Genomic DNA, 26,260 nt, shown 5'->3' on the forward strand with positions numbered 1-26,260 from the left:
GGGGGCCAGTTACGTAGTTCAACTCATGTCGATACTCGTTAAATATGGAAAGGAAAGGGCAGTGCCCGCAAGGCATTTTAGATCGACACGAGGGGGGGGGCCCTGTTTAATAATAATTTCAGCTTCAACTCTCTCTTCTTTCCACAATACAGTTTCTTGGACTTGACAGACTCTTCCTCCTTCTCACTTTCGTCTCCTATCTCAGCCGCATTCCCATTATTATCATTGTCATCTCTCTCTACCCGTCATCCATCCTGCCACTTCCTGACCTAGACTCCGCTATACTGCCTATACTACTGCAGTATAACTGATCCATTAACAAATCCACCTGATCTGCTGTCATTATTACCTAGTCACTTCTGGTGGTTTCCTCCACCTCTGTTGTTTAGCTTTTTTTTTTCCGATTCTTTGCTGACAGGCACCACACACTTTTCCCTTTTCTCGTATTCCAACTCAGCCTTGTTCTTCCCTCGCCTCACCTCACCTCCACTCCACTTCCTGCACAAACACAACCCCCTCCCTCTTCCTTCTTTCTCTCTTTTGTCTGACACGCCCTTTCTCTTTCCTTTCTTTCCCCCCTCTCAGCCTGTGGGCGCTCGCCACACATGTCCTCCATGAGCTCCCGACTTGGCAAGTTCACTTTCCGACGCGACAAAAAGCCCCAGAATCCCCCGCCTTCCGCTTCCTCCTCCCCCAACCCCCTCGTTGTGACCCCCTCCAACGGGACTTCGCCCACCTCGCCGCCCTCGCAGCGTAGCTCATCGACGACAAGTCTGCCGGTCAATCAGCCTCCGCAACAAAGTCGTCCTCCAAGCTTCCCCTCAAATCGACCCACCAGTCCCATGGTCCCCGGCCAACTCACTCAGCACCCCGCCCCGCTCAACCCCAATACCACCATGCAGTACGCTGGCCATCAACAGCCTATGAACCCACCACCCGGGTATAGCATGCAACCCCCACAACAACAACTCGGCCACCCGATTCAACAGTCGATGGCCCAGAACCAATATCGCAACCCCGCGGTCGAGATCGAGGGTGCAGCAAATCGTAACAAAGCGCAGCTCATTGTTGGTATCGATTTCGGTACTACCTTTTCTGGTGTCGCATTTGCCTTTGCAACCAACAATGAAGCCCGCGAGGATATCATCACGGAATGGCCGGGCGCGGGTACGCATACAAAGCAAAAAGTAGGCAGACAGTGGTCGGAGAGATTTCTTTGTCGCAAAAAAGGCCCTATATTGACCATATGCTCGTTCTCCTTCGTTCTTTTAGATTCCGACCGTCCTTTACTACGATCAATACCAGAAAGTGGTAGGCTGGGGCCCTGATATCGCCGAGGCGCTCGCGCCGACCGGGTACCCCAAGCCTGGGGTGCAGAAGGTGGAATGGTTCAAGCTTCAATTGATGTTGTCGGGAAACACTTATATCGACCCCATCAACTTGCCTCCACTCCCGCCGGGCAAGTCGGAAATTGACGTCGCGGCCGACTATCTGTTCAAGTTGCGACAGGCAATGCGCGCACAGCTGCAGAAGACTCTGGGTGAGGTATTTACACGAGAGGAGCGCAACATCCGCTATTATCTGACGGTGCCTGCGATTTGGAACGATGCCGGCAAGGCAGCGACTCGTGCTGCTGCGATTCAGGCTGGTTTCCTGCGCGATGAAAATGACAACCGTCTCACTCTGGTCTCGGAGCCCGAGGCAGCTGCGCTCTTCTGCGCCAAGACCGGTTTGCTGAACCTGAAGATTGGTGACGCCATTCTGATTGTCGATTGCGGCGGTGGTACCGTCGATCTGATTGCATACGAAGTCGAAGAGGAACAACCGTTCAGCGTGGCCGAGTGTACTGCAGGATCTGGAGACTCTTGTGGTTCGACCGCTCTTAACCGCAACTTCAGCAACATCTTGCGGGCCAAGATTCGCAAGATGAAGCTTCCTGATGGATCCCGTACTGCGGGCAAGGTCTACGCCAAGTGTATTATGGATTTTGAGAACCGTATCAAGGCCGATTTCCGCAACAACGGTCAAAAATGGGCGGTCGATGTTGGCATTGAGGCAGACTTCCCTGATGCGGGCATTGAGGAAGGCTACATGACCTTCACCAATGAGGAGATTTTGCAGTGTTTCGAGCCCGTGGTGAACCGTATTCTCGAGCTGGTTCGCAACCAGATTATTGCTATCCAAGCACAGAACCGATTGCTTCAGGTAGGGCTTTCCCTGTTTCCCTGGTTTTGGTTCGTGCCGTACTAACTCCATTTTCAGAACGTCTTGGTTGTCGGTGGTTTCGGTGCCTCTGAATACCTCTTCCAGCAGATCAAGCTCCACGTCCCACCACAATATCAGACCAAGGTTGTTCGTCCCATGGACTCTGTTGCTGCCATCGTCAAGGGTGCCGTGACTGCCGGTATCACCGAACGAGTGATTACCCACCGTGTCGCCCGTCGCCACTACCTAATGGCCACCCTTCAGCCCTTCAAGGAGGGATACCACCCAGAGCAATACCGGGTTCCCAGTCTGGACGGTCGGGACCGTTGCAAGTACACCCGCCAGATCTTTGTACAGAAGGGAGAGCGTGTCAAGATCGGCGAGCCAGTCAAGGTCAGCTTTTTCCGTCAAGTGGCGCCTGGCGCAACTCTCATGTACGAGGACGTGCTGTACGCCTGCGATGAAGATGTCTGCCCTGAATACACTAAGGATCCCCGTAAGTCACTGCCATTCCCCCATCTTCTAAAAATTATTACTCTTACTAATTACCCGCTCTATAGGCATCAAGGAAGTCGTTACTCTCACCTCCGACCTCTCACGCAAGAACCTCGAAACCGACTTCGAACGCATGGACACTCCCCAGGGTATCTTCTACCGGGTATACTTTGACATTTACCTCACACTGGACGGTAGTGAGTTCAGCGCTGAGCTGGTTTGCCAAAACGAGGTCATGGGCCGCTGCCGTGCGAAGTTCCGGTAGATGCAATTTGATTTTCCTGTTTCCCTAAACTGATATACCCCGGAGTGTGATATACGTGCGAAGAACAGAAAAATGAGAGCGGAAAGACCGGACTGGTGTATGGCGGGGACCTCGAAATATCTCGTCCGTTGGATAAGAGAAATGAGATGCCAATGGGGGGAGGAAAACGAGGCAAGAATAAGAGCTTAAAGCCTGTTCTATTCCCTCGCTCACGCTTAGCCGGACAGCACTACTGGAGAATGGGCGTTGTTTGATGATAATTTGCACTTTATTTTGATCAGTTATTTCGAATATCCTGGCCAGGGGCATTTTACCCACCATATGTACTTGCCCCGAGCGTTCTTCTTTTTACGAGATGCCATCCATTCTGTGTCATCTGATTATTACTTTTTTTTATGGCAGATAGCCTGTCTTTGTGCTTTTTTTGTTTTCCTCTTGATGGTTGCCTAGATACCTCACTTGTGTTTTCTCCCCCTTTGGTTTATCTGGTTTACCTTGAATGAGATTTATGAGCCGTGATCAGATCAAGATAAACACATTTCCATACCCATAGTGGTATCTATGCTTTCCACTTTTCGTACTACTCACTACAAATAACGCAGCACCGTCCCTTTTACAAAATAAAAAAGATAAAAAGGAAGATATATCTCATCCATCACCTCCCATTCACTCTATCTTTTATCGTATACAAAAAAGTCATAGTCATTACCAACCAATCAAGACATGGATAAGTGGGGAGAAAGTTTGAAATTAAGTCTCCAGATTAATGCTCCTTCCGAACCGCGCATACAGCGAAACCTTGAGCTTCTGTAGCTCCTCACGCAACTCACCCAGCGAATCCTCTAGCTTGGACACGTCGGCGTCGATTTGCGCCGTGGAGGTCTCGAGCATGGCTTGGGCGTCTGCGAGGGGGAGTTGGAAGAAGGAGTCGCCGATTTTGTAGCTGGTGGGTGTGTTAGAAGGGAGTGCCACAGGCAAAGTATAATTTAAAAGGGTGGAAAGGAAATATCCAGTGCAGATGAAATTGAAGTTGATGTGAAAGGGAAGGGGAAGGAGTCACTTACGGGACAAGCTCGTCCTCATCCGCGAGTTCAAGTTCCATGGAGACTTCTTCGAGATCTTCCTTGTCTTTCTGTAACACACATTAGAATCTAAATCTCAAATAGACAAGAGGGCAAGGTAGCTCCAAGTCTACCCAATGCGTTTTACATACCTGCTTCGCTTTCAACTGCTCCTCAAGCACCGTCTCCCGCTGATGCAACCGACTGAACCGGTTAATCTTCTCCTGGTCCTCGCGACGAACTTCATTATCTTCACTACCGGCCGTGGCTTCGTCGGCCCGGGAGAGCTGCGCGGTGAATGTGTTAGTTTCTTCTGCGCGTGTTGCTTTTTACGTGGGGAGGGTGGTGCGGGGAGCTTGGTGAGATGGGTTTGGTCTTGCTATGGGGTGTTTCATCCCCAGGGTCTTGGGGTGGATGGGGACACTGGCTTACCATGCGTGGTTGGATCATTTTGGTGATCTGGATGGAGGAATTGATGTATGGAGGCGTAAGATTAGGAGGGGAGTTGGTCTTTGGTCTTTTGGTTTTGGGGTTGACTGTCGCTGGATTTGATGGTGGTCCGTGCGTCGTGTTGGCGGGCGGTGCCTTTTGGTGGAAAAGGAGAGGAGTAGATGTAGTTACGTTAGGATAGGATATCAACAAGTTTCTATTCTATTATGGAGTGGGATTAGCATATCTAGAGTGCTCTCTAGCTAGTCAAGAGTCTTTTGGATGGGTTTGAAAAGTGTATCTAGCTGTATATATGCCATGCTACGATGCTAGATATCATCATCCGAATCATGAGCTGGAGATGCACTAGCGATGGATACATATTATGGCTCATATACTAGTAAACTTCTATCTGCTATAGTTATTCTTCTGGAAAAAGTAGTGTTGTTGTTAGGATAAACCAGACTAGACTGGCCTCCTTCCGGCGACAATCCGAATGTTCGCGGTCGGGTGACATCATCCCCCATCCAGCTCATCCAGACACTGAAGAGACTCGGGCAGAAAAGACAAAAGTCCTGAGGCTGGAATAGCTTCCAAGACCTTTCTAACCCCCTTACAATCGACCTCTAACTTTACAGGTCTCACTCTCCCCTCGGTTTATGACAGCTCCCTTCTTGTGCTGCCTACAGCTCCCGCTAGTAACGAGCCGCGTCGGAGAAACGAAACACCTCCGCAGGGCCATCATCCCCAGCCCATCGTCATCCTCGACACCAGACCACTCCTCGTGCGCGCCACCAGAGCTTACACCTCAACTCCCGTGGGATCCCATCATCTGCACTTTGATCCCAATCTCCTCTCCGCACTTTTTCCCATCCACGTGCTCACTCATACACGGGCCTGCGAGCTCCCACCCGCGCCGGAATCAGATTAAGGGCGAGTACGACCCAGTCGACACACACCCTTCCTACCCTTCCCCAGACGACATATTCCACATTCTTCGCCATGCGAATACAATCCGGTGGAATCACGCTACTGCTGTCCACTGTGCTGCCCAGTTTAGGTGCGGCGCTGACCTTCGATTGCGCCCACATCAACGTCGACAAGTACAAGTACGATTTCAGTCCCCTGGGCGGCGTCCATGAGCTATACCATGTCAACGAGACGGAATCTGCCGTGACAAATACGACCTACGTTCTCAACATTTGCAAAAGCCTGGGCACCAAGGCTTCAGACCGTGGCGATGATGGGAAGTGTGGATCGACCAAGCGAAGTACGTCTTGACTCGAGCAATCCCTGTCACGCGATACGACGTCAAGCCCAACGGGAGATTATGGATAACTAATTACTTATGCTTTCTAGTCTGCGGCTTCGTGAATCGACACCCGACCAACGGCAACGGCAGCAAGCGCTTCGGCTTCCCGATCGTCGGCCTCGAGCACATGGGTGGGGGCTCGATGGAGCCAGAGCTCACGCGACTAGCCACCATCGACCCCGAAACCCAGGGTGTCCGGGTCAAGCTTGCGGGCGGCGAATTCCGAGGAGACGACGACGAGGGAAAGAAGAAGGAGGCAGCAGCCGTGATCGATTTTACATGTGACCCCGACCGGTCTGGACTGGAAGGACTTGTCACGGAGGAAGACAGTGCGGATGCAGATGATGAGAAACGTCGCCGCGATGAAAACAGTGATAAAAAGTCCAAGGACCGCAGTCTGCAGTTCAAGAGCTTCGATCTCAGCGACGATGATACCTATGTCTTGAAGCTGAACTGGCGCACTCGGTATGCCTGTGATGATTACCAGCGTGGGAAGCAGAATAACTCGAATTCCTGGGGTTTCTTCACTTGGATGATTATCATGTAAGATTCTCAACTTTGATTGTTCTTCCCCATTACGATCGCAGATCGTTGTTCTCGAAGCTCATACTCACAACCTTCTTCTTAGTGTCTTCCTCTGCGTCGCCGCCTACCTCATCTTCGGCTCCTGGCTCAACTACAACCGCTACGGCGCCCGTGGCTGGGACCTTCTCCCGCACGGCGATACCCTCCGCGACATTCCCTACCTCTTCAAAGACTGGGTCCGAAGCGTGATCAACACACTGCAAGGGTCCGGGTCGAGAGGCGGGTACAGCGCGGTATAAACGGGTTGGAATCGGGTTATTGTGCAGGTTGTCTAGCTGTGGGATCTTTTGCATCTGAGAGGCTCGCCGATTAGGCTATATTTTTTTCGTTTGTTCTTTGTCTTCTTGTGACAGTCGTTCAATGGACAGATTGGGGGAGTTTGACTGTTATGTACCGTAGATTGCTTGCGGGACAAGGCAGATGCTTTGTTTGAAGCCTGTACTTGTTAAGATGGGCACTTCTTGGGCCCTGTCTGTCTGGCGCTGGATGTTTGGCCTTCATTATGAGGTGGGCCTTTGTAGGCCTGGATATGAAAATGAATTATATATGGTTTGGTTTCTTTGTACCATCTCAGCTTGAGAGAATGGACCGAGGTCTTGGACGATACCTATTTTCATAGTTAAGTATTTTATTTCACATATCTCCAGGCGTGATTGTACAAGTGTGCTGAACTTTGGGTATTTGCAGTTCTTCGTTTGTATATCCTGCTTGATCCCACGGATTGACAACTATGCACGAGTATTGTTACTTATCCAGTGAAAGCAGAATGCCTCGAGATATTTTCAAGCCTGTATTGACGACCAACGCCCAATAAAATGAGACATTGACAAGATTCAGAGAGTAACTTCGAGGTCTGTGGCGAAGAACTTCCAGCTATACCCGTCTACCGTGGTCGGCCATTCCACCACCAACCTAACAACCTTAACGCCGCTACAAACTCCTATAATCATAAATAGAAACCAATATTCAAGACTAGACATGTAGGTATCCATCAATTCATTCTCCCAACATACAAAATCATAACAGCCATCGGGCGCAAACGGGACCAAGCCCTACAGTAAACCTAGATCCGACCCAATCTCATCTCCCCACAACCATAAACGCAAAGCACGAAAGTAAGGCAGCAACAAAACGCAAGAGTCGGTGAACATCGAAAATCCAAGCTCAAGAAACAGCAACGTATACAAGATCATCAGCGAAATAGCCAACCAATCCCCACGCAACAATACATGATCATCATCCCGCCTCACAGGAATGATGGGTGGGCGAAGCTCGGGGATGGCGTGATCGGGACTAAATCGTTCTCATCGCGGGCTGTAACATCCAACATAACAGGGGGTGAAATTGAAGGGGGAATGTAGGGTTGAACATGGCACGGTGCGGTAATAATAAGAATAGTGGTTCATAATCGGTCGTTTGGCCCGGGGTTGAGAGGGAATATATGGCCCCCCGCTCCCCTGAGACTCCCAGGCTTTGGGTCTGATTCCTTCCATACTTCTTCTCGCTTTCTTCCCTGCTGCCCTCCCCCCATGCTCATGATTCAGTGCTCATTGGAACAGATCCATGTTTATGGATGGAATCAACATGGAGCATGGCTGTGTCTACCTCTGGGCAGTTAGACCTTCACGGCAAACTGCTTCAGATACAAGTAGTCTTCCATGTTCTCGTCGACGGCCTTGCGGATGAGAGCTGCAGCCTCAGGACCATACTTCTTCGTCCACTCGGCATCAAACTCTTCCTCGGTCTTGCGGGCACGTTTCTATGAGAGCATGTTAGTACGGGATCAATCCAATTGTCTCTTCCCATCTCCCATGTCTACGCCGTGCATGGTATTATATCCCCGCGGGATTAAGGTATGCTTACATGCGCTCTCGCAACCAGTGCCTTCGACTCAATCGCATCATTATGGAACCCACGCCACTTCTCGAAGCAGTGACACGCAAAGTCATAATCCTCCTGCGTATCCCACGTCAACAAAGACGGATCATACGGGACCCCAACGCTCTTGCAGAACGCCTCGATCGTCGCCGCCGGAGAATCAAGCATATCATCCGCATCAATGACACAAATTTCATGAACAGTCTCCTTGGCTGCACATGCTTCAACCTTGACGTCGGGCCGGGTCGCTACTCGCGGTCCCACGAGTCCCTCACGAACGAGGTAGTCAAAGTGTCGCCGCAGCTCATCATACCCGGCCTCTCGGGGGTCATAGTTATGGAACCCGGTGACCTCGTCCAAGGGCGGGATCGTGCAGCGGTAGTACGAGGGCACACTGAAGTGCGGGTCGCGGATGAGGAAGGCGAAATGGAATCGCTCCTGGATCTCGCGAGGCATGACGGTTGGGTTGCCTGCCTCGGCGGGTGTGTCGTACGGGTATGGTCGACGTGAGACGCCGTTGGTGGTCCCGTTGGAGGTGCCGTTGGTGCCGTGGCCATTGACCTCGTGGACTCCATTGGTCACACCATTGGTGGCATGGCCGTTGGTGACCCCGTTGCTCACCGTGCCATTGGTACCATTCGAGGTGCCGTTGGCAACGCCGTTGGTCGGCGCGGTGGCATGGCCGTTGGTGTGAGTGGTGCTATTTGTAGCACCGTTCACCCCATTGGCCGGGGCGTGGGAATCGCCGTTGGTGGTGGTGCCAACGCCGCGCTTGATGCGACGCAGCGAAGGGGCTATACTGGCTGGTTTTCCAGCTGGCGGAAGCAAGTAGTGGTCGATATCCTTGATGAAGACTCTCTTGCCCTGCATGCACGGTAAGTATCTCGACAAGAAAACGGGCGCGAGTTACACATGATGGAAAAGGCATGAGCCATCCCGTCAGATGTGTGTATAGACACATCCGTAAGGGGGGAAGAAAACCACGGTAAGTGGTAAAAAGGGCAGCCATCCCATGGATAGAGTGGATAGAGAGGCAATGAGAATGGTAGGAAGTTGGTCTCCTTATATCGATCCTTATGGAGACATTGGGAGCATGTTTCAAGGGAGAAAAGGGAATGAACGCGTCAAGGATAAGGAAATCAGGGAAAATTTCGCGGGAAGAAGGGTCGGACCTCTGAAGCTTCATGTTCCAGTCTCTGCAACACGGTAAGATATGTCGACTTGCTAAATCCGCTGTCAACACGAGCCTGTTCGTCATCTTCGAATCGGTCGGAGAGACGCTCCGGACCGTAGTAGAAGGCATCGCCAAACGGCTCGTGAACACATTGGATGGTGGCTCGCTGAGTCATGAAGACCTGTAGAGAAGCTTATTAGTCTGGATGCACTCTGTAGGCTCATCTAGCTCCATTATGACAACATACTCGCTCAAAAGCCGTCGAACAGGCACGTGGATGCGTAGCCACGAAGATCGGCTTGGTCGACATTATTGCAGGAGTAGATATGCACGGACGATCCGATGCTGATGGTTCGTAGGAAGATGGAAGGAAGATTAAGAATTTAGATCCTGCCGAGACTTCGACGGGTGCTTGCAGGTTGATCAAGGATGCGAAAGAAGAGGTTTAAGAGCACACGACAGGAGGGAAGTGCCAAAAAGGTAAATGGCAATAACCTCGTGTGGAATGTGAGCGGGCCGACACGAATGGACCAGCGTCAACAGGCGACCTTCAACCAGAACGATCCAGATCCAGATCTTGTCCGTTCAGTAAATCCCGAGCTAGGCTCGCGCGGCTAAGCCAATTTTCTCTTTGCTGGCAAATATTGATTATTTTTGCCTTGTCGGTGATTTGATCTGCTACTAGGATGTGGGATTTGGGATAGTCTGAGCGAGCAGACAGAGTCCCAGGCAGCGTCCAGCAAATAAGAGGGCTTGTAGATGATCTCAATCGAAGGCGCGATGGCGTGAGAAAGAAGACCAGAGAAGGCCAGGCCAGGACAGCAGGGCTAAAATACTTTTTTATAGGCGTGTGGATGACATATGCTTTGGCTTTTTTAGTCCGGCATGGTGGAGGGGACAAAGTTGAGAATTGGCTATTTAATGATTTTAATCCCAATGCTGATTATCCATTAGGTGAATCTCCCCCTAAGAGAAATTCCGGATCTCCAATGAAAAACTCGAATGAAGAGAAACATAATTGGATCTCTGATTTGACTCCATATTTTTTACGCTCTCGGCCCAGTGAAAATCAGGGCGGTTTCGGGGCCAAACCGGGTTTTTTTGGTCTTTCTGGACGAGGAGCCTCGGGCGAAAGATCGTTTGGTAACTAAGTTGGTGTTGTCGAGATGGTACAGCTGAGCACAGCTAGTACATGCTATCCTTTACTCTAACTACTCAACATCTCGAGTTAAAAAAAAAGAAATTATCGAGCTTCCGAACCACCAAGGGATAGCTGGTTGAGGTCCGTTAAACTACCACGGCCCCGTTTCCACTATCCGTGGATCTTGTCTCCATGAAGTCTTCATAGGTTTGTTGCCTGCCTAGACAATAATGATCATGGCATGTTTCGGACAGTTTCCATTATCGACTGTCTGAAGCGGGTTTCAATTAGGATCTACGGCGTTGTCATCCGATGTTCAAAGCTGCGCAGGTATAGCTTATGCTGTTGAACATGCAGAGACGATAATTTTTCGTAGCTCTGACTCGCCTGCAGTATTTGACAGTATTCGAGAGATTTATTCACTTGGTTCATCTACCGTCTGCAAACCTAACTTAGCTCAGTTTCACCATGCAGTAGTTACATCTAGCTATCAGCCTACCACCGGCCTACTTGCACAAATCATCTCGAGATCCCAGAATAGAGAGGGGGTGGGATTTTCCACGAGGCAATCAGAACAGACGCAATGCCTCGCCCCTCTCTCCGCTGCCCCGCCACAGGAACCTTCCGCTGCTTCGTTTTTGCGCCATATCCGCGCCGTCGATACTGTCCCATGCTCGGACGGCCCCTCCTAACATGCACAAATTCACACCTTCCAAAGTCTAGAGACCACCTATCCCCGCTACCAACGGGCCAATGGAGAGCTCCGTAGTGAACAGTGGGAGGCATTGATCTTCGTGTCTGGACTGCACTAACCCGGAACTGCCTGATAGGTGTCCACAGGGCAACTCCACGATGTCTGGGCTTTGCTGCGGATGGGAAAAGAACGGCTTTCTATTTGTGCTAGGCCGCTGGAATGGAGATGAAGGGCTTGATCCACCAGCCTCCCCACCCCTCTCAGTATCTACTGTAGATGGAAAACGGTCCGATGGATGGAGGATGGCCTCTCTCTAGGCTGTTCGTATTTTTTTTTGTTCTTTTCTTGCCCGTTTGCCTCGTTCTATTCTCCAGCCTCGTAGGATGGTCCTTCGGCCGGAGAAGTATCGGCGTACTTGTCATGTATCTGCCATGCCTCGGACGAGTTGCTCGAGGTCTGATCCCAGGTCATAAAGTCTGATCATCTCCTTTTTGCTTCATGGCCGGTCCCGCTTGACGTCACGACCCGGGACCGCCTATCGCTATACTTTCTTTGGCTGTTGTGAAGATTGGGAAGGGGAAAGCAGTAATTTGTGCTGTACGCCGCATGGTAAGGTACCTACCTGAGCAGAAGAGATACATTCATTGGGAAAGATTGTTAATAGTTGTCATACTTTGTGGTCCCGAGGGAGAATATTCCGTATGTAGTGAGTACATGGCAGATCGAGGACGCCTCATTGCCTAGGCTGGCGTCAGCGGCACCAAGTCAGTCAAATCAAGATCTCACCCCCACCCAGGGTTTCCCTGGATTGCTATGGTATGGCGGAGTGCCAGGGCCCGCGCGCTCCACCGCAGGAACACATGCACATCTAGAAGATTATTGGAAGATTCCGTCAATGACCCGAAGAAGATAACATCGTGTCCTGTCTCGGAGAGATGAGCAACGTGGGGGAGCGATACCTTCCTGTCTGGCTCGAGTGAGATCGTCATTAATGCCTGAGGCACCAATATGAAGTCTGGCGAGGCACCAAGGCACCAAGGCAACAAAGGAGTCAAGGTTTGGGATATCAACTTTGTCCTCTGTGACAATAAGCATTAGGTATATGTTATAAGGTATAGACAGGGGCAACGGCAAGGTAAATTGGTGATCGATCATACCTTTGATAATAGCAGTATTTAAGGTGTTTAGTGGGATGTGAGATTACCCAAAGGCAAAGCAGCTTCGAAAAAATGACTCCGCATACGCACGAATATTTGAATCTTCGCGTTGCGGGCAATTATAGCCATGAGGATGACAAGTAGTTGAGGCTTTTGTGGTAGAAGATTGATCATATAGGGAGTGTGTTATTAAACAGAAGAGTACTAACCGATCGTGGGCAGATGGATATTCATTCAAATGACAACTGTACAACTTTCTGCGTGAGCTCTTGCCGATGATCGCGTGCGATGATAACTCCTTCACACTGTAGTTATCTCGTAGTTTGATTGGTGCTACAAGACTCTGAATGCTTATAGAACTTACATTCTGACCCATTTCGCAAGCTCATCATCCATGCTGACGAGGCGCGTAAAGCTGCTAGTTTAAGCAAAAAGGCCCAGTCGGCTTAGAAAATAGCCCAGAAGCTTGAACTGATACCTGGGAACCGAGTCTCAAGCTATTCTATACAACGAGAGAGAGTCAACTTGATGGAACACGTTCTTCCTTGGTGACAGCAACATACTTTCCACTTATGCATCAAAAGATGGCTAGCTCGCGAATACAGGTCATCTAGGTGCCAACGAGGTTCATCCAGGTCTGGGCCAGCTCCTACCTTCAGGAGGTCACATCGCTCTCAGCCAGCTACCGATAGTGTGTTGCAAGTGACAATACACATATTCCAAGGCAAAAGCCATGCATGGTGATGGACTCAGACAGCTAGAGGCCAGATTCGGAATGCCTGCATACTATAGTGTGGTTTGTGTTGCAGCTCATGTCGCATAGCATTGCCGATCTGCCCGCAACGCCGTGAAGCTCCTGGAATCCCATAAGCGCAAAGCCTTGGAAGCCAACGACTGGTTCTTGAAAATAGCAGGCAGTATAATCATAGAGGGATGTTGATACGACAATCCTTCCGACCGCTTACTCGGGTATAAGAGCGAGAGAACCCCCGCGGGGACCATCCAGATCGTATCATATTTCTACAATACTTCGAAACAAGAGAGTTAAAATGGACGGAAAGAAGGTGCGTCATAGTTTAGCTCTACTGGAGGAAATAGCACACTTACGGCTTTCCGGCAGAGAGTGCGCTATCAATACAAGGACATCGGGGCTTATGAAGATTATGATCACCAAGTCCGAGCGTGAATTGAAGAATTTGATAGTATTCGATGGTATATTAACTTCAATTCAGAATTATTAAGGAAGCCTCCGGTTTAGATCAGTGGATTGCCACCAGGAGCCTTCCTCCCATCGGCTTCCCCCCGTGAGTCTTTGAAAGGTCGCTATGCCCCTGTATTGAATACCTTAACTGACCTAGTAGTTTGTGCCAGACCACTACCCACCGAATTCATCGAGAAATTAAAGAACTTAGGTGATGGGATTGTTATCGATGAAATTGTGGAAGATGAATAATTATCTAACTTACAATCAAGACTATAGATATCTTAGCTCTTGATTAGCACTTATCAAAGTTACTTGCTCCTTTTGCTTACGTTCATCATCGAGTCTTGCATTTGTAGTTATATATAAGGGCTATTTGAGTGGCTCCAGCACACAAATCTCGGGATTTGAATTTGATCTTTCTGCTCTGTTCGTACCGACCTTCCCAATCTATCAAATGGATGCACATGAATTCGAAATTCCTGTTCCCTTGACATAGGAATCACATAATGACTCGAGGTTGTAACTTTGTAGAGAAAGAACAAAGTATGCTTGCTTCATCTATCTTATCCAGCCTTGATGTCAGACAGACGGTTGCGGTCGCTACTGTATTCCCGAAATTCAGGGCTAAACCAGTCTAAATGCCATGGACATAGTCTAGTTGTCATTCAATGCATGCACGAGCCGATTCTCCACTGTCTTCATTGGTCCTCTAGCTCAATTTTGGGGTCTAGACCTGTATCAGAATCAGTGTTACCATATCAAATCAACGTCATAGTTCAGGATCTAATCGCATGATGCTAAACAAACCTAAATGACGGGCTTGACTATCACGTGATCCGTTAGGGAGGGAACGATCTGGACATCAGGTGATGCGACTGGCAGCTTCTGGAAGGCGGTGGAACCCGCTCATGGCGTCATGACAGTTGGAGCAGCTTCGGGCAGCCCACCAGCCCAAGTATATTATCGATCGACATCACTGGCCTTTGTTGGCATTGTCATTTTCCCACACAACCGTCACTTCTTCCCACTCTCATCTCAGCTCCTCCTCATCCCATATTCTTCCTTCTTATTATCTCATACCACCTAATATCATAGCACACACCCTCCTCCATTCAACATGAACGGCGCTCAGTTCACGGATCGGGCCAACAAGGCCTTGCTGGACTCCAGCGCCTTGGCTGAACAATACGCCCACTCCCAGATTTTGCCTATTCACCTGGCAGTCTCCCTCCTCAACCCATCCACAGACGAATCCCAAGACCAGCAGCAACCAGCTGGTCACTCCTCACACGATGCTGCCTCAACCCCGCTCTTCCGCCAAGTTGTGGAGCGCGCTCACGGCGACCCTCAACTGCTCGACCGGTCACTCATGAAGCTGCTGGTCCGTCTACCGAGCCAGGACCCCCCACCAGAGACCGTTTCCGTCTCTCCACAACTCGCCAAGGTTATTCGGTCGGCGACGGACTTGTCAAAGACGCAAAAGGACAGCTTCGTGGCCATCGACCACTTGATTCAAGCGGTGTCCCAGGACTCGCAGGTTCAGCGTGCTTTGGCAGACGCGAACATCCCCAACCTCAAATTGATCGATTCCGCCATTCAACAGATCAGAGGTACAAAGCGCGTGGACTCCAAGACCGCCGACGCGGAGAGTGAAAATGAGAACCTAAAGAAGTTCACCATTGACATGACGTCTTTGGCTCGCGAGGGCAAGATCGACCCCGTCATCGGACGTGAGGAAGAGATTCGCCGTGTCATCCGCATCTTGAGTCGACGAACAAAGAACAACCCGGTTCTTATCGGTGAACCCGGTGTGGGTAAGACTACTATCGTCGAGGGTCTGGCCCGCCGGATTGTCAACGCCGATGTCCCTGCCAATTTGACTCAGTGCCGACTGCTTTCTCTCGATGTCGGCTCTCTTGTAGCTGGCAGCAAGTACCGCGGAGAGTTTGAGGAGCGCATGAAGGGCGTCCTCAAGGAGATCGAAGACTCCAAGGACACCATTGTCCTCTTTGTCGACGAGATCCACCTCCTCATGGGAGCTGGATCCAGCGGCGAGGGCGGTATGGACGCTGCCAATCTTCTCAAGCCCATGCTTGCCCGTGGCCAGCTGCACTGCATTGGTGCCACCACCCTCGGCGAATACCGCAAGTACATCGAGAAGGACCAGGCTTTCGAGCGACGTTTCCAGCAAGTCCTGGTCAAGGAGCCCTCTGTCCCGGAGACTATCTCGATTCTCCGTGGATTGAAGGAGAAGTACGAGGTTCACCACGGTGTCAACATCCTTGACGGCGCTATTGTGGCTGCCGCAACACTGGCTGCTCGTTACCTGACAGCGCGCCGTCTTCCTGATTCCGCCGTCGACCTGGTTGATGAAGCCGCCGCTGCAGTTCGTGTCACCCGTGAATCCGAGCCGGAGGCTCTGGATACCCTCGAGAGAAAAGCCCGACAGCTCCAAATTGAGATCCACGCCTTGGAACGTGAGCAAGACGAAGCTTCCAAGGCTCGTTTGGAAGCTGCGAAGCAGGAGGCCGCCAACGTTGCCGAAGAGCTGCGACCCATGCGCGAGAAGTACGAAAGCGAGAAGCAGCGCAGCAAGGAAGTTCAAGATGCCAAAATCAAGCTCGACTCTCTCAAGGTTAAGCGTGACGAGGCCGAGCGCTCCGGCGACACGGTAACGGCAGCCGATCTCGAATACTACGCCATCCCGGAGACCAAGGCACTCATTGAACGTCTCGAAGCCGACCGTGCGAAGGCTGATGCTGAACGCCGTGCTAACTCGGGTGAAGCTGGTGAAGCCTTGCTCGCAGATGCCGTTGGTCCTGACCAGATCAACGAGATTGTTGCCCGATGGACTGGTATTCCTGTCACTCGTCTCAAGACCACTGAGAAGGATAAGCTGCTTCACATGGAGAAATACCTGAGCAAGGTCGTCGTTGGACAAAAGGAGGCCGTTACCTCCGTCTCCAACGCCATCCGACTCCAGCGCTCCGGTCTGAGCAACCCCAACTCGCCTCCCAGCTTCCTGTTCTGTGGTCCTTCGGGTACCGGTAAGACACTCCTCACCAAGGCCCTCGCTGAATTCCTCTTCGACGACCCCAAGTCGATGATCCGCTTCGACATGTCAGAGTACCAGGAGCGACACTCCCTCAGCCGAATGATCGGTGCTCCCCCGGGATACGTTGGCCACGACGCTGGCGGTCAGTTGACTGAGAGTCTGCGCCGCCGGCCCTTCTCTATCCTGCTCTTCGATGAAGTCGAGAAGGCTGCCAAGGAAGTCCTCACCGTCCTCCTGCAACTTATGGACGACGGACGCATCACCGATGGCCAAGGCCGCATTGTCGATGCGAAGAACTGCATTGTCGTCATGACCTCCAACCTGGGTGCTGAGTATCTCACCCGCTCCATCGGCCGTGACGGTCGCATTGAACCCCACGTTCGTGAGCAGGTGATGGGCGCACTCCGCGACTATTTCCTTCCCGAGTTCCTCAACCGTATCTCCAGCACGGTCATTTTCAACCGTCTCACCAAGAAGGAGATTCGCAAGATTGTTGATCTACGTCTGGCTGAGGTGCAGAAGCGTCTCGAGCACAACGATCGGAACGTTCTTATCCGCTGCACTGACGAGGTCAAGGATTATCTCGGCGCTGCCGGATACTCCCCCGCCTATGGCGCTCGTCCTCTGGGCCGCCTCATTGAACGCGAGGTCCTTAACCGCCTCGCTGTTCTCATCCTGCGTGGCAGCATTCGGGATGGTGAGGAGGCTCGCGTGGTAATGACTGATGGCCGCATTGATGTACTTCCAAACCACGGAGTGAACGACAGCGAAGACGGAGATTCGGAAATGGTCGACTCGGACGATGCCCTTGCCGAGATGGATGATGACAGCGGCGACATGGACTTGTATGACGAGTAAGCATGTCATGCTTGAACGTTCTCTCAAAAGTCGATTCCAATCACGAATTACGTCAACGAATTGCTTTTTATCCTTTATACATACCGGCGTGGCGTTGGTGTTCTAATGTTCCACTCGCACTTTCTTTTAATCTGTTGATTTCTCTACACTATGTAAATGCATGCCTGTTTCGGAGCTTGTTCCCTCCCGGCTTATGAGCATGGGAGGTTGATATGGAGTTGTTATTAATGATAGCATAGCACACTTACAACATTATCAACACGAACTACATCTTTCTCTTTGTAGATGACCTTGTCCGATTTCCATGTATTATAGAAAGCCCTAGAGTAAATTAGAGAACATGACTTTTTCGGCACCGTACCTCTTCTGGACTGCCTAATTTACTGCCTGCCGTCTTTAGGTACCTTCCTTCCACTAATCACCTCATATACCCCAATATCCGATGCTTATCGTAATCGCGAGGTGAATACATGTGTTGGTTCAATTCCTCCATCGCGTTCATCTCCGATGATAGCTTATCTTGATAATCAACATGACTTCATTCCTGGCCCAACTCAAAACCACCATTTTAGCGGCAACACCCGCTTCTCAGTAATTCACGAAAATGAGCATTGTGAGTCTGGGAGATGACTTTGAGAGTGACAAGGCTTTACTCCAGCATCTCAGTGACAGCCCCATCAACCACTATGTCCCAGATCAGGATCCGGGCGCATCAGCTTACACTGGGAGCAATCGGCAGTATAGTTCTAATCTCAAACTTGGCTACCTAGGTGTCGTCGGTCCTAAACGTTGGATCATAGCAGATGGTCTGCTTTTCTCGGATTCAGATGCTTTGATTGTGGTCGCGGATGCTTCAATCCATATATACGCGATATGCTAGGATTGTCTGGGGCTTTCTGCGAAGGGGGTGGTCAATTCAAAGCCAAAAGATTTCCACCCTACCGTCAAGAAAGGAATTCCACGGCTAGTTCTGGCCAATTTTAAAGGAAAACGGCTGGTATATTATTCCCCGCTACTGCGGATAATGTATTCATAGGGATTTCATGAATTTCGGGAGCTTTTGTCTGATTTTTGAGGGAATAGAATGAGGAGCAGAAAGCCCGGGAACAGGTTTATTTACTACAACTAGATGCACTAGATGTGGACTGGGTAAGCGATTTCTTTTTACATTGCTACTACTTAAACTAAGATTTTTCTCTATAGCACTTTTGCGTTTTCTCTACAACTTCAGGTACCGGTATTGATGACGCGGCGTAGTTACTTGGCAAGAGGCTGAATACACCGGGTTCAAAATGGCAGGATATGAAGCCATAGCACATTGTCAACATCGATCACCTCCACGCTTTCTACTCCTATGTAACTATGAGAAATTTGGCTGGAGGATTATGTAGCGACTCTTCAGTACAGCACAAAACTAAATGTCCCAGTTTTTGACGCCAAGAAGGGCACGATTGCGTAGACAAAGATTGCTACTGATCTAGATTCCCCGAAGAATGTTTCATGAGTCTGTTCTTGGTACATTGTGGGTGTAGTTCCCAAGGGGACCCTCTAAAATCCGGCCAGTGTTATCAGGCAGGAGACTGTTAATTGATCTTGTAGCGGCGTCTGAGCCTAACACTATCCGGTCCTAAATAACAAGCAAGATGAATAACTTGAATCCTCATAGAGAGCATGCAAACTCGAAAACAATGGCAATCGTGAGATAAGGATTGATCAACCTCCTGGATAGCCCTGGTCCGAGAGACATATCGCACGTTCAATGAAAATAGTGCCCTAACATCCAACATCAAATGAGTAATACTAATTCAAGTTAAGTGCTCAGTCGATTCTCGCGATGATATCGCATTGTCCATATGAACTGTGATCCAGTCCATATAGAGTAGCAAGTGACTTGATGAACATTGTAAATCAGTCATCAAGTCATTATCAGCTAAACTCTGCATGTATAAACAGTGAGCCCAAACTAGATGAAAGGTTCTCTAATATATCCTCGGTATACATGGGTTAGGTAGGGCACATACCTCTCTCAGCTCATGTTTGTTTTTTCTATTCATCAAACACGGTGTACTATTATGATTGTGACTGGCGCCCCGTATACGAAAGAGCGCATTGATATTAACTTATTAAGCATATCATTATTAGATACGTATACTCAGGAGGCTTTAGGTGGCGTCTTCCCCTTATAGCTCATATCCTTCTCAGACACTGGTCTTGCATGTAGCGAAGATATTAGAGAGCTTAATTAGTTTTGCTACTTTTAAGGAGCAAGGATTTGCGAACACCACTATCTTGTATTCAAATTGGTACATCCTTACTTTATTAAATATTAGTTACATAGGTACAGTACATGCACCCTTAATCGTGCGGTCAGCGCGCTTCCTGGGTTCCAAACCGAGAGGCCCCGGCGATGCATGATCTCAGCCCCAATGCAATGCAACCCCCTCTTTTCGTGCCCAAGAGACGGTACGAGGCCTCGTTCCATCTCCTGACTCTTCACCATCAATATTCCTTCACTTTGACCATCTAGGTATCTCGCCATGGTCTTCTAACCCACTACCTCGTTGCTCTGCCTTTCAATCCTCCACGTGAATAAGATGATCTCTCAAGGCCCACACATGAAACGCGGCTGAATCGACGGATACACTGAATCAATTTCGAAGTCTTCGAGATGACCCTAGGGATATCCATAGCAATTTTCACCGGCGTAAACCTAGGTCAAATACGATCCTCCATGGCAGTGATCTGCGATCCAGGATATCTATGGATCCAAGACGGCAATGATCGGAATGCGGAAGTGTCTATCCGCTGTTGGTTTGCATCTATAGGCCCGACTATTGGTAGTTAGCCTCCCAATCCGTCACATGCGACACGCAAGTGGAAATCCAATCGGCTTTCAAGATCCTAGTAGATTTTGTTTAGGGGCTTGCCGGGATGCCTGGGTGATCCTCGAATAGGGCTCGGCCATTGTCCCGTGACTGAAATCCCACTTACCCATATAATGGAACAGCTCCGACGCCTTGTATTCATTCCACAAATCTTCATCCTCATCCGGATTTCTATGCCATGCGGCTGGGTGACAACCACAATAAACCCAGAGCTCGAAGACACGATGAAGCCGGAGATCACCTGTGTACCCTTTCCTTTCTACGAGACGGCATAAACTTCTCGCATATCTTCGTTCCTCTGGAGAGGCTGCTGTAGGTGGCAGCTTGTCGGAAATGAGCCCTCGAACACGCAAGAATTCTCTGGGAGCGTCGAACACTATCACAGACAAAGAATGGTCAGCAATCATTCCATTCCAAGGTCTTTGGTCGTGGCAGAACCTTCGTCGTGGCTTTCGGTCGCGCGCCCCTGACCACTCGCCTCAGGGGCTCGACTCATAACAATCATGGCATCTGCCATAGATACAAAGGCCGCTCTAGGATCTGGTTCTCTGGATTTGTGGGATCTCGATCCAGCTTGAGGGTCGCATGAACTATTTGGATGCTTGCAACTCAGGGGTTGGGGATGAGACTCGCTGCCAGCTCCGCCGCACAAATCCCACAGGTTGAATGACACAATAAGAGCGATTCTGGTGGCGAAAGGAAATGCCTTTGAATGCCAGGTCTGACGGTATCGAACTGTTTTTCCAGCTTATACAGCCCCACTCCACATGCGAGAAGCCCATGCGATAACAGGGTTTAAAAAACACCGTACTAATATGTCTACTGGACCGATCAGATCGCCTACTTTTCAATAAGTTCTGTGTCCTCTCTCAAGGAAACTGAAGCGAGCAGCTCGTGGGATGATGAGTGTCTACCCAGAAACTCAATCTACATCAATCTTCCTCTTCTTCACTACTCCAGTTCAAAGCTAGTGCAGCTTCTCATCGAACAGGTGTATGTGATGTGATGAAAATGTCTATCTTTTTGCTTTCTCCGGTATGGTTTTCCTTGACGGGTATTTAAAAGAGCTAATTGGTTGATCTAATAATTACCTTCATCCTCCCCTTGTATTTGGAGTACCGCTTCCGTGTTTCATGGCGAGAGTTTTTGATCTATCAACTTTTCCTTAATCAATTACGACCAAGTGACTCATTTTTCCGCATTCTTTCCCAGAGAGAAAGAGAGAAAGAGTTGCTGCCTAGTCTCTGGACTCCGCGTGACTTCAAAATTTTATTTGGATCGGCGTGCAAAAATCATTACGGCGGTTTATTTGCCGTTCTATACTACTAACTGATGGATTTCGGTCGACTTGTTGAAGCCAAGTGGAATAATTACAGTACGAAGAACTTTTGATTCAATTTTGTGTCAACACAGAAAAAACAAATGAAATAACTGTCAACGAGTAGTCTCTGGAACGAGCGACATTGGTACAGTCTTGCACGACCATCTCAGGGCGTCGAGAAATGGATGAAGGACGTATCTGAGGTCACCGTATTTGTCCGCCGTTGCGATATCTCGCAACACACCGCGCTTCGCCATTGCAAACGCTAATCTGATCGGTCGCTCGTTGTGCTTCTCGAACCAATCCCAAAGTCCATTCAAAATTTGAATATCTTCTTCCCGTTCAAGCGGCTCCCCGCTGAGAAATGACAATTGCTCAATGCTGTCAAGCCAATTCAACCCCCTTCTGAGAGTTTCTCGGTCTCCCTTCATAAGCAACTTGTCTTGCCACTCCCATTCTGGTCTGAAAAGCTTGGATGTCCATATGATAGCGCTCATGATGGCTCGAATCTGGAACAGAGGATTATCCGGCTCTGCTGCCCTGGTCTCAGACTCCGTCGTCAAAAGAACCTGGTCGAGAAGGTAGATGACGAGATTGATCTCGACTGGGGTATATTCACGCCGTAAACTAACGTACTTTTCCTCTGAATAAGGCCCAAGGTGGGCATCCAGCAACGAGGTCAAAGCTTTGGGAGTGTTCATATTGCAGGCAGTCAAAAAAGTCGCCAGGGTGGGTGAATGTCCAGGTTCCTCTCTTCTTGCCCACCCCGGTCCGTTTTGGTCTATCCATTTGCGAAAGCAGTGACCAATGCCGTCGGTAGTTGCAAATGGCTGTGCATCTTTTTCTTCGTGTCGCGCTTCCTTCTCGCCCCAATCCAGGGCCATTCCTTCCGCGGTGGCCAAACAACCACGGAAGTTATCAAACTCGCGGGCAAATTTTCGTTTTTTGTTCGAACCATCTTTGTAATCACCATGTTGTGCATCCGCGTACATAGTGTGGAGGATCGTCATCACTTGGATCTCAACTTGCCGTGCGCAGCAATTTTGAAGGTTGTACTTGATGGTATCGTCTTCTTTTAGGCGGACAAGATAATGGACACCATCGTAGCCGGAAAATTGGGGTTGAAAACCTGGGGTAACTTGTGGAGCCAATTTCCCGTGGTCCTTCTTCCTGATAATGATGAATTTGCCTTGCACAATCCGCTGGATCCGGCTTATATCTGCAAGATCCCGACAGGCCACACGAACACCAGACAGGTCGACTATATCATTTTCGATGCTCTCCATGGTGTCGTATTTGCGGCCATGTTCTCGCGCTCGGACTTCAAGCTTTTTTCGGAGGCTCTCGAGGGCTTTTGCCCGCTTCTTAATCAGACAGCTTTCAAAAAGGTTCTCATCCCGAAGTGCCTGGGTGCATATGTCTGCAACAGCTTCTGCATCCTTCATATAGGACTCTTTCTTCTTAGGATACTCTCCCAAGAAAGTGGAGACTATAGACGTGTCTTTTGCTTCAGGAGACATTATGAGATTGCTTTTGCCTCTCTCGAGATAGACTCGAAGTGACCGTGCACTAGAAGGGTGTGATCTTTGATTGGGATAAAAATTGGGATAAAAGAGAGATGCCTAATAGAAACAATAAATTGTCCTACCGGATTCAGACACGGTATTTGTAGGCCTCTCCTGCCATCCTGCACAACTTAGTCTCCTCGACGGTATGTCGTTTGCTGCCCATTCGAACATCTACCGGAAGCTGAGGATGCACTTGGAGTGGCCAGAAGAAAAATCTGATCGCGTTGATGGTGTGTCCATGAACAAGGGTCTTGGATGAATCGGTGAAGAGCAAGAGAAAGTATTCGCTCGCCGACCCTTCAAGGCTCACTAGCAAGCCAGGCATATCTTAGTTGACTGTATATCAGGGAGAATTATAAGCTCTAGGCTGGTCCCGCTGAGGTCACCAACCCGATTTCAAGACCGTGTTCATGCAGGCAGGAAAAAGGGATGGGATACAATTTCATCAATCCTTCTTTTTCTGCATCGCTGATTTGTTGCAGGGGGCCATTCAGCCCTGGCTCTACATAAATCACAAGGGCTCTCTTGTTTCTACCCGATCTGAAGGTGGGTACAGCCCAACATTGAACGTCAAGTTAGGCGCGATGATATCTCGGGCCGTGCATCAGACTACAAGAATATGTACGTTTGTCCCCTTCACTCTTACAAATTGAGGCTGAGAGCAAAGACTGCCGCCCGGGAGCAAAGTAACTTCAAGTAGCGGTGGAGCAATAGAGAGGTGGTGGGCGTTCATTGGCTACTCTCACAGGGCAAATTTTTTCGGGGTATGCACCTGACACCTGCTGCACGCTAAGTCAAACTGCGGTCGTAATTTGTGAGAATTTGAGGCTTGACAATATCTGTTTCTGAGCTGAACGAGCGCGAGAATGCTGATCTTCATCTGACAGCAACATTGATCAATTCAACTTCTATTCAGTGTAATTGCAATCCAAGTATTTCTTCCCTTTGCGTCTATTATTTTGGTGGGCATCTGTTGGCATATACATGCTGTATTTGAACTCAAAGAGACAGAAAGGATCTTGAAATGCTAGAGACCGAGTCGTCAGCTCAAGCTCAAGTCATAGACAATGTTTAAACGGAGAAACTGAGGAAGCAAAGAAGGCTGTCTATACAATTATCCCTTGCTAGGGATGGCGAGAATAAAGATTTTCAGTTTTCGAGAAGCTCCCTAGGTTCTACATCAGTTCTGAGCTTCCTTCTTGTTCTCATACACATTCCATTCATAAATATGACTAAGTCACTGGTCCGCATGACTTTTCCTGAGTCGAAACCTCGACGTATGCTAGTCTTGTTGAGAAAATCTTGACCACAAGAGATAGAGATCTGTGGGGTCGTCGCTACTGGGAAAATACTTGAAGATTCCAAAATAGGTGCTACCTTAGGTACCTGATGTTATAAACTCGAGCTAGCTAGGGTTCAACTATAGTCATGTTCTATCTACCAAGCGGTACTCCTTCTCGACTTACAGATAGGTAGTAGAAGCAATATGGTCACCGCCAGGATTGGAGACACGATCTAGACAAATACATGTATCTTGAGCAAAGCTTATTTGATAAATACCAAGTCATACTGGAGGTGTTTTGCCGGGGATGTCCGTTGCATATCTAAATTGTTCAACCTGGGCCTATTCACAAGCCCCAAACATGTTCTATTGCTGAGATTAAAAATTGAAAGACTGTAACCACGTTCAATTCGTGTCCCATTCATCCCTCATAGGGGCGTCAAAATCCTTGGGTGCCCAGGTAATGTCATCAACATATTGATATGTATCGATTTCCTCTTCCCCGGCATGTTTTTCTGGCCAGATGTGACGCGGAGGGACCCTCAGTTGATCCCACAATCTGTCCTCCACCAGGTGCGGAATGCTGTGTTAATCGTATGGTAGTAACTGATCTTTATCGTCGCGCTTTATGACAAGTATGACCTTGTCTATGTCATGCCCTTGCTGTGACGATGGATCGGTGATGCCATAAAGATTCACTCGCATCCCAGACAGCTGATCATAGATCAATCGTCTCTGGGGGCCCACCGCTGAAGAGTGATACATATCGACTTTCATACCACGCTGTTGCAAGTACTCGGCCCATTTGCTGATCTGGGATTTAAATCGAGGGAGCACGCTCTTGCTTTTAAGACTTCGATCAGATATATCGCTGCCAACTTCAAAGAGGTCATTGGAACCCGTCCAGGGGGTAATGAAGCGAAGTTTCTTCCAGTGGCTGTCATCTTCAAAGAATGCAGTGACATTGTGTAGGTTCTCCATAAATTCGAGTTCCCATCCCAGCACAGTAAGTGTTTCAAGACGCAGGTCTGGGAGTAGCTGAAATGGCAAAGGGAGTTCATACTCTCTAATGTCATAAGGACAGAGTAAGGATAGAGGTTGTTCAACAGCTTCTGTGCTTCTGGGGTGGTATCAAGGTGCAAATAGGCGAGATGGATGCGCAGATGCGGATTTGGGATAGGAACGACGATGGTAGAGAATAGAGTTTCTCGAGCATGCTATCGGGATGCTCAAAACTGAAAGTTATTTGACCGATCCAGAGATTCCCAGTCTCACGGTACACCTGGCGGCAGGTACGAAGGATAGCGAGGGATCGTGGTGCTGGCTTGATCCATCTCCATTTTCGTCTCTGGAGATATCGCCTGCCAAAAGATAGCCCGGTCGAGGCGAAGAGGTGGCCGTAGATCATATTCCGGACCTCTCCGGGAAGATTCAGGAGTCCATGTGGTCTCTTCAAAGGGGGTAGGAAGTGTATTTCCTCATCTTCACGTTGAAGGGAGGATATGGGCATGGCTGGTGTAGTCATGGATGAGTAATTATCGTTCGTGAGAGCTTCTGTAAGTATCGTGATATCTGTGGATTGGGATATGAAGCGGACAGACAAAGGACCACAAAGCAAAGTCTAGGGAGGCGACGATCATAACTGAGGGGAACCGTTGGATGATGAGATTTGATAGAGATTCAGAGCATGC

The 26,260-nt window shown here is 49.4% G+C and overlaps 10 protein-coding genes across 10 annotated transcripts; 4 read left to right on the plus strand and 6 right to left on the minus strand.

Moving 5' to 3' along the window:
* Positions 1-605: 605 nt before the first annotated feature.
* On the plus strand, positions 606-2,965 carry N7473_010378 (Hsp70 family protein; the record flags this gene model as incomplete). Its single annotated transcript, XM_057156317.1, has 4 exons — positions 606-1,187; positions 1,273-2,205; positions 2,263-2,701; positions 2,766-2,965. 4 exons carry the CDS (start codon positions 606-608, stop codon positions 2,963-2,965), a joined length of 2,154 nt encoding a protein of 717 aa, XP_057004972.1.
* Positions 2,966-3,715: 750 nt separating this feature from the next.
* Positions 3,716-4,476, minus strand: N7473_010379 (tubulin-binding prefolding complex subunit GIM3; the record flags this gene model as incomplete). Its single annotated transcript, XM_057156318.1, has 4 exons — positions 3,716-3,908; positions 4,030-4,097; positions 4,179-4,313; positions 4,459-4,476. 4 exons carry the CDS (start codon positions 4,474-4,476, stop codon positions 3,716-3,718), a joined length of 414 nt encoding a protein of 137 aa, XP_057004973.1.
* A 981-nt stretch (positions 4,477-5,457) lies between these two features.
* On the plus strand, positions 5,458-6,591 carry N7473_010380 (autophagy-related protein 27; the record flags this gene model as incomplete). Its single annotated transcript, XM_057156319.1, has 3 exons — positions 5,458-5,725; positions 5,815-6,310; positions 6,396-6,591. 3 exons carry the CDS (start codon positions 5,458-5,460, stop codon positions 6,589-6,591), a joined length of 960 nt encoding a protein of 319 aa, XP_057004974.1.
* Positions 6,592-7,578: 987 nt separating this feature from the next.
* N7473_010381 (uncharacterized protein) lies at positions 7,579-9,100 on the minus strand (the record flags this gene model as incomplete). The annotated part of the gene is made up of 2 exons (XM_057156320.1): positions 7,579-8,111; positions 8,216-9,100. The coding sequence occupies 2 exons, from the start codon at positions 9,098-9,100 to the stop codon at positions 7,968-7,970; spliced, it is 1,029 nt and encodes a 342-aa protein (XP_057004975.1). The 3' UTR covers positions 7,579-7,967.
* Positions 9,101-9,369: 269 nt separating this feature from the next.
* On the minus strand, positions 9,370-9,714 carry N7473_010382 (uncharacterized protein; the record flags this gene model as incomplete). Its single annotated transcript, XM_057156321.1, has 2 exons — positions 9,370-9,585; positions 9,652-9,714. The coding sequence occupies 2 exons, from the start codon at positions 9,712-9,714 to the stop codon at positions 9,370-9,372; spliced, it is 279 nt and encodes a 92-aa protein (XP_057004976.1).
* Positions 9,715-14,717: 5,003 nt separating this feature from the next.
* On the plus strand, positions 14,718-17,513 carry N7473_010383 (ATP-dependent Clp protease ATP-binding subunit; the record flags this gene model as incomplete). The annotated part of the gene is made up of 1 exon (XM_057156322.1): positions 14,718-17,513. One exon carries the CDS (start codon positions 14,718-14,720, stop codon positions 17,511-17,513), a length of 2,796 nt encoding a protein of 931 aa, XP_057004977.1.
* A 604-nt stretch (positions 17,514-18,117) lies between these two features.
* N7473_010384 (uncharacterized protein) lies at positions 18,118-18,393 on the plus strand (the record flags this gene model as incomplete). The annotated part of the gene is made up of 1 exon (XM_057156323.1): positions 18,118-18,393. One exon carries the CDS (start codon positions 18,118-18,120, stop codon positions 18,391-18,393), a length of 276 nt encoding a protein of 91 aa, XP_057004978.1.
* Positions 18,394-20,228: 1,835 nt separating this feature from the next.
* Positions 20,229-20,903, minus strand: N7473_010385 (uncharacterized protein; the record flags this gene model as incomplete). The annotated part of the gene is made up of 3 exons (XM_057156324.1): positions 20,229-20,344; positions 20,505-20,774; positions 20,837-20,903. The coding sequence occupies 3 exons, from the start codon at positions 20,901-20,903 to the stop codon at positions 20,229-20,231; spliced, it is 453 nt and encodes a 150-aa protein (XP_057004979.1).
* A 929-nt stretch (positions 20,904-21,832) lies between these two features.
* N7473_010386 (RelA/SpoT) lies at positions 21,833-22,420 on the minus strand (the record flags this gene model as incomplete). Its single annotated transcript, XM_057156325.1, has 1 exon — positions 21,833-22,420. One exon carries the CDS (start codon positions 22,418-22,420, stop codon positions 21,833-21,835), a length of 588 nt encoding a protein of 195 aa, XP_057004980.1.
* A 2,737-nt stretch (positions 22,421-25,157) lies between these two features.
* On the minus strand, positions 25,158-26,094 carry N7473_010387 (uncharacterized protein; the record flags this gene model as incomplete). Its single annotated transcript, XM_057156326.1, has 2 exons — positions 25,158-25,635; positions 25,757-26,094. 2 exons carry the CDS (start codon positions 26,092-26,094, stop codon positions 25,158-25,160), a joined length of 816 nt encoding a protein of 271 aa, XP_057004981.1.
* Positions 26,095-26,260: the final 166 nt, after the last annotated feature.

The sequence above is a fragment of the Penicillium subrubescens genome (assembly GCF_028828155.1).
Source record: "Penicillium subrubescens strain IBT 31985 chromosome Unknown utg000007l_segment0_segment0, whole genome shotgun sequence".
Lineage (NCBI taxonomy): Eukaryota > Fungi > Ascomycota > Eurotiomycetes > Eurotiales > Aspergillaceae > Penicillium > Penicillium subrubescens.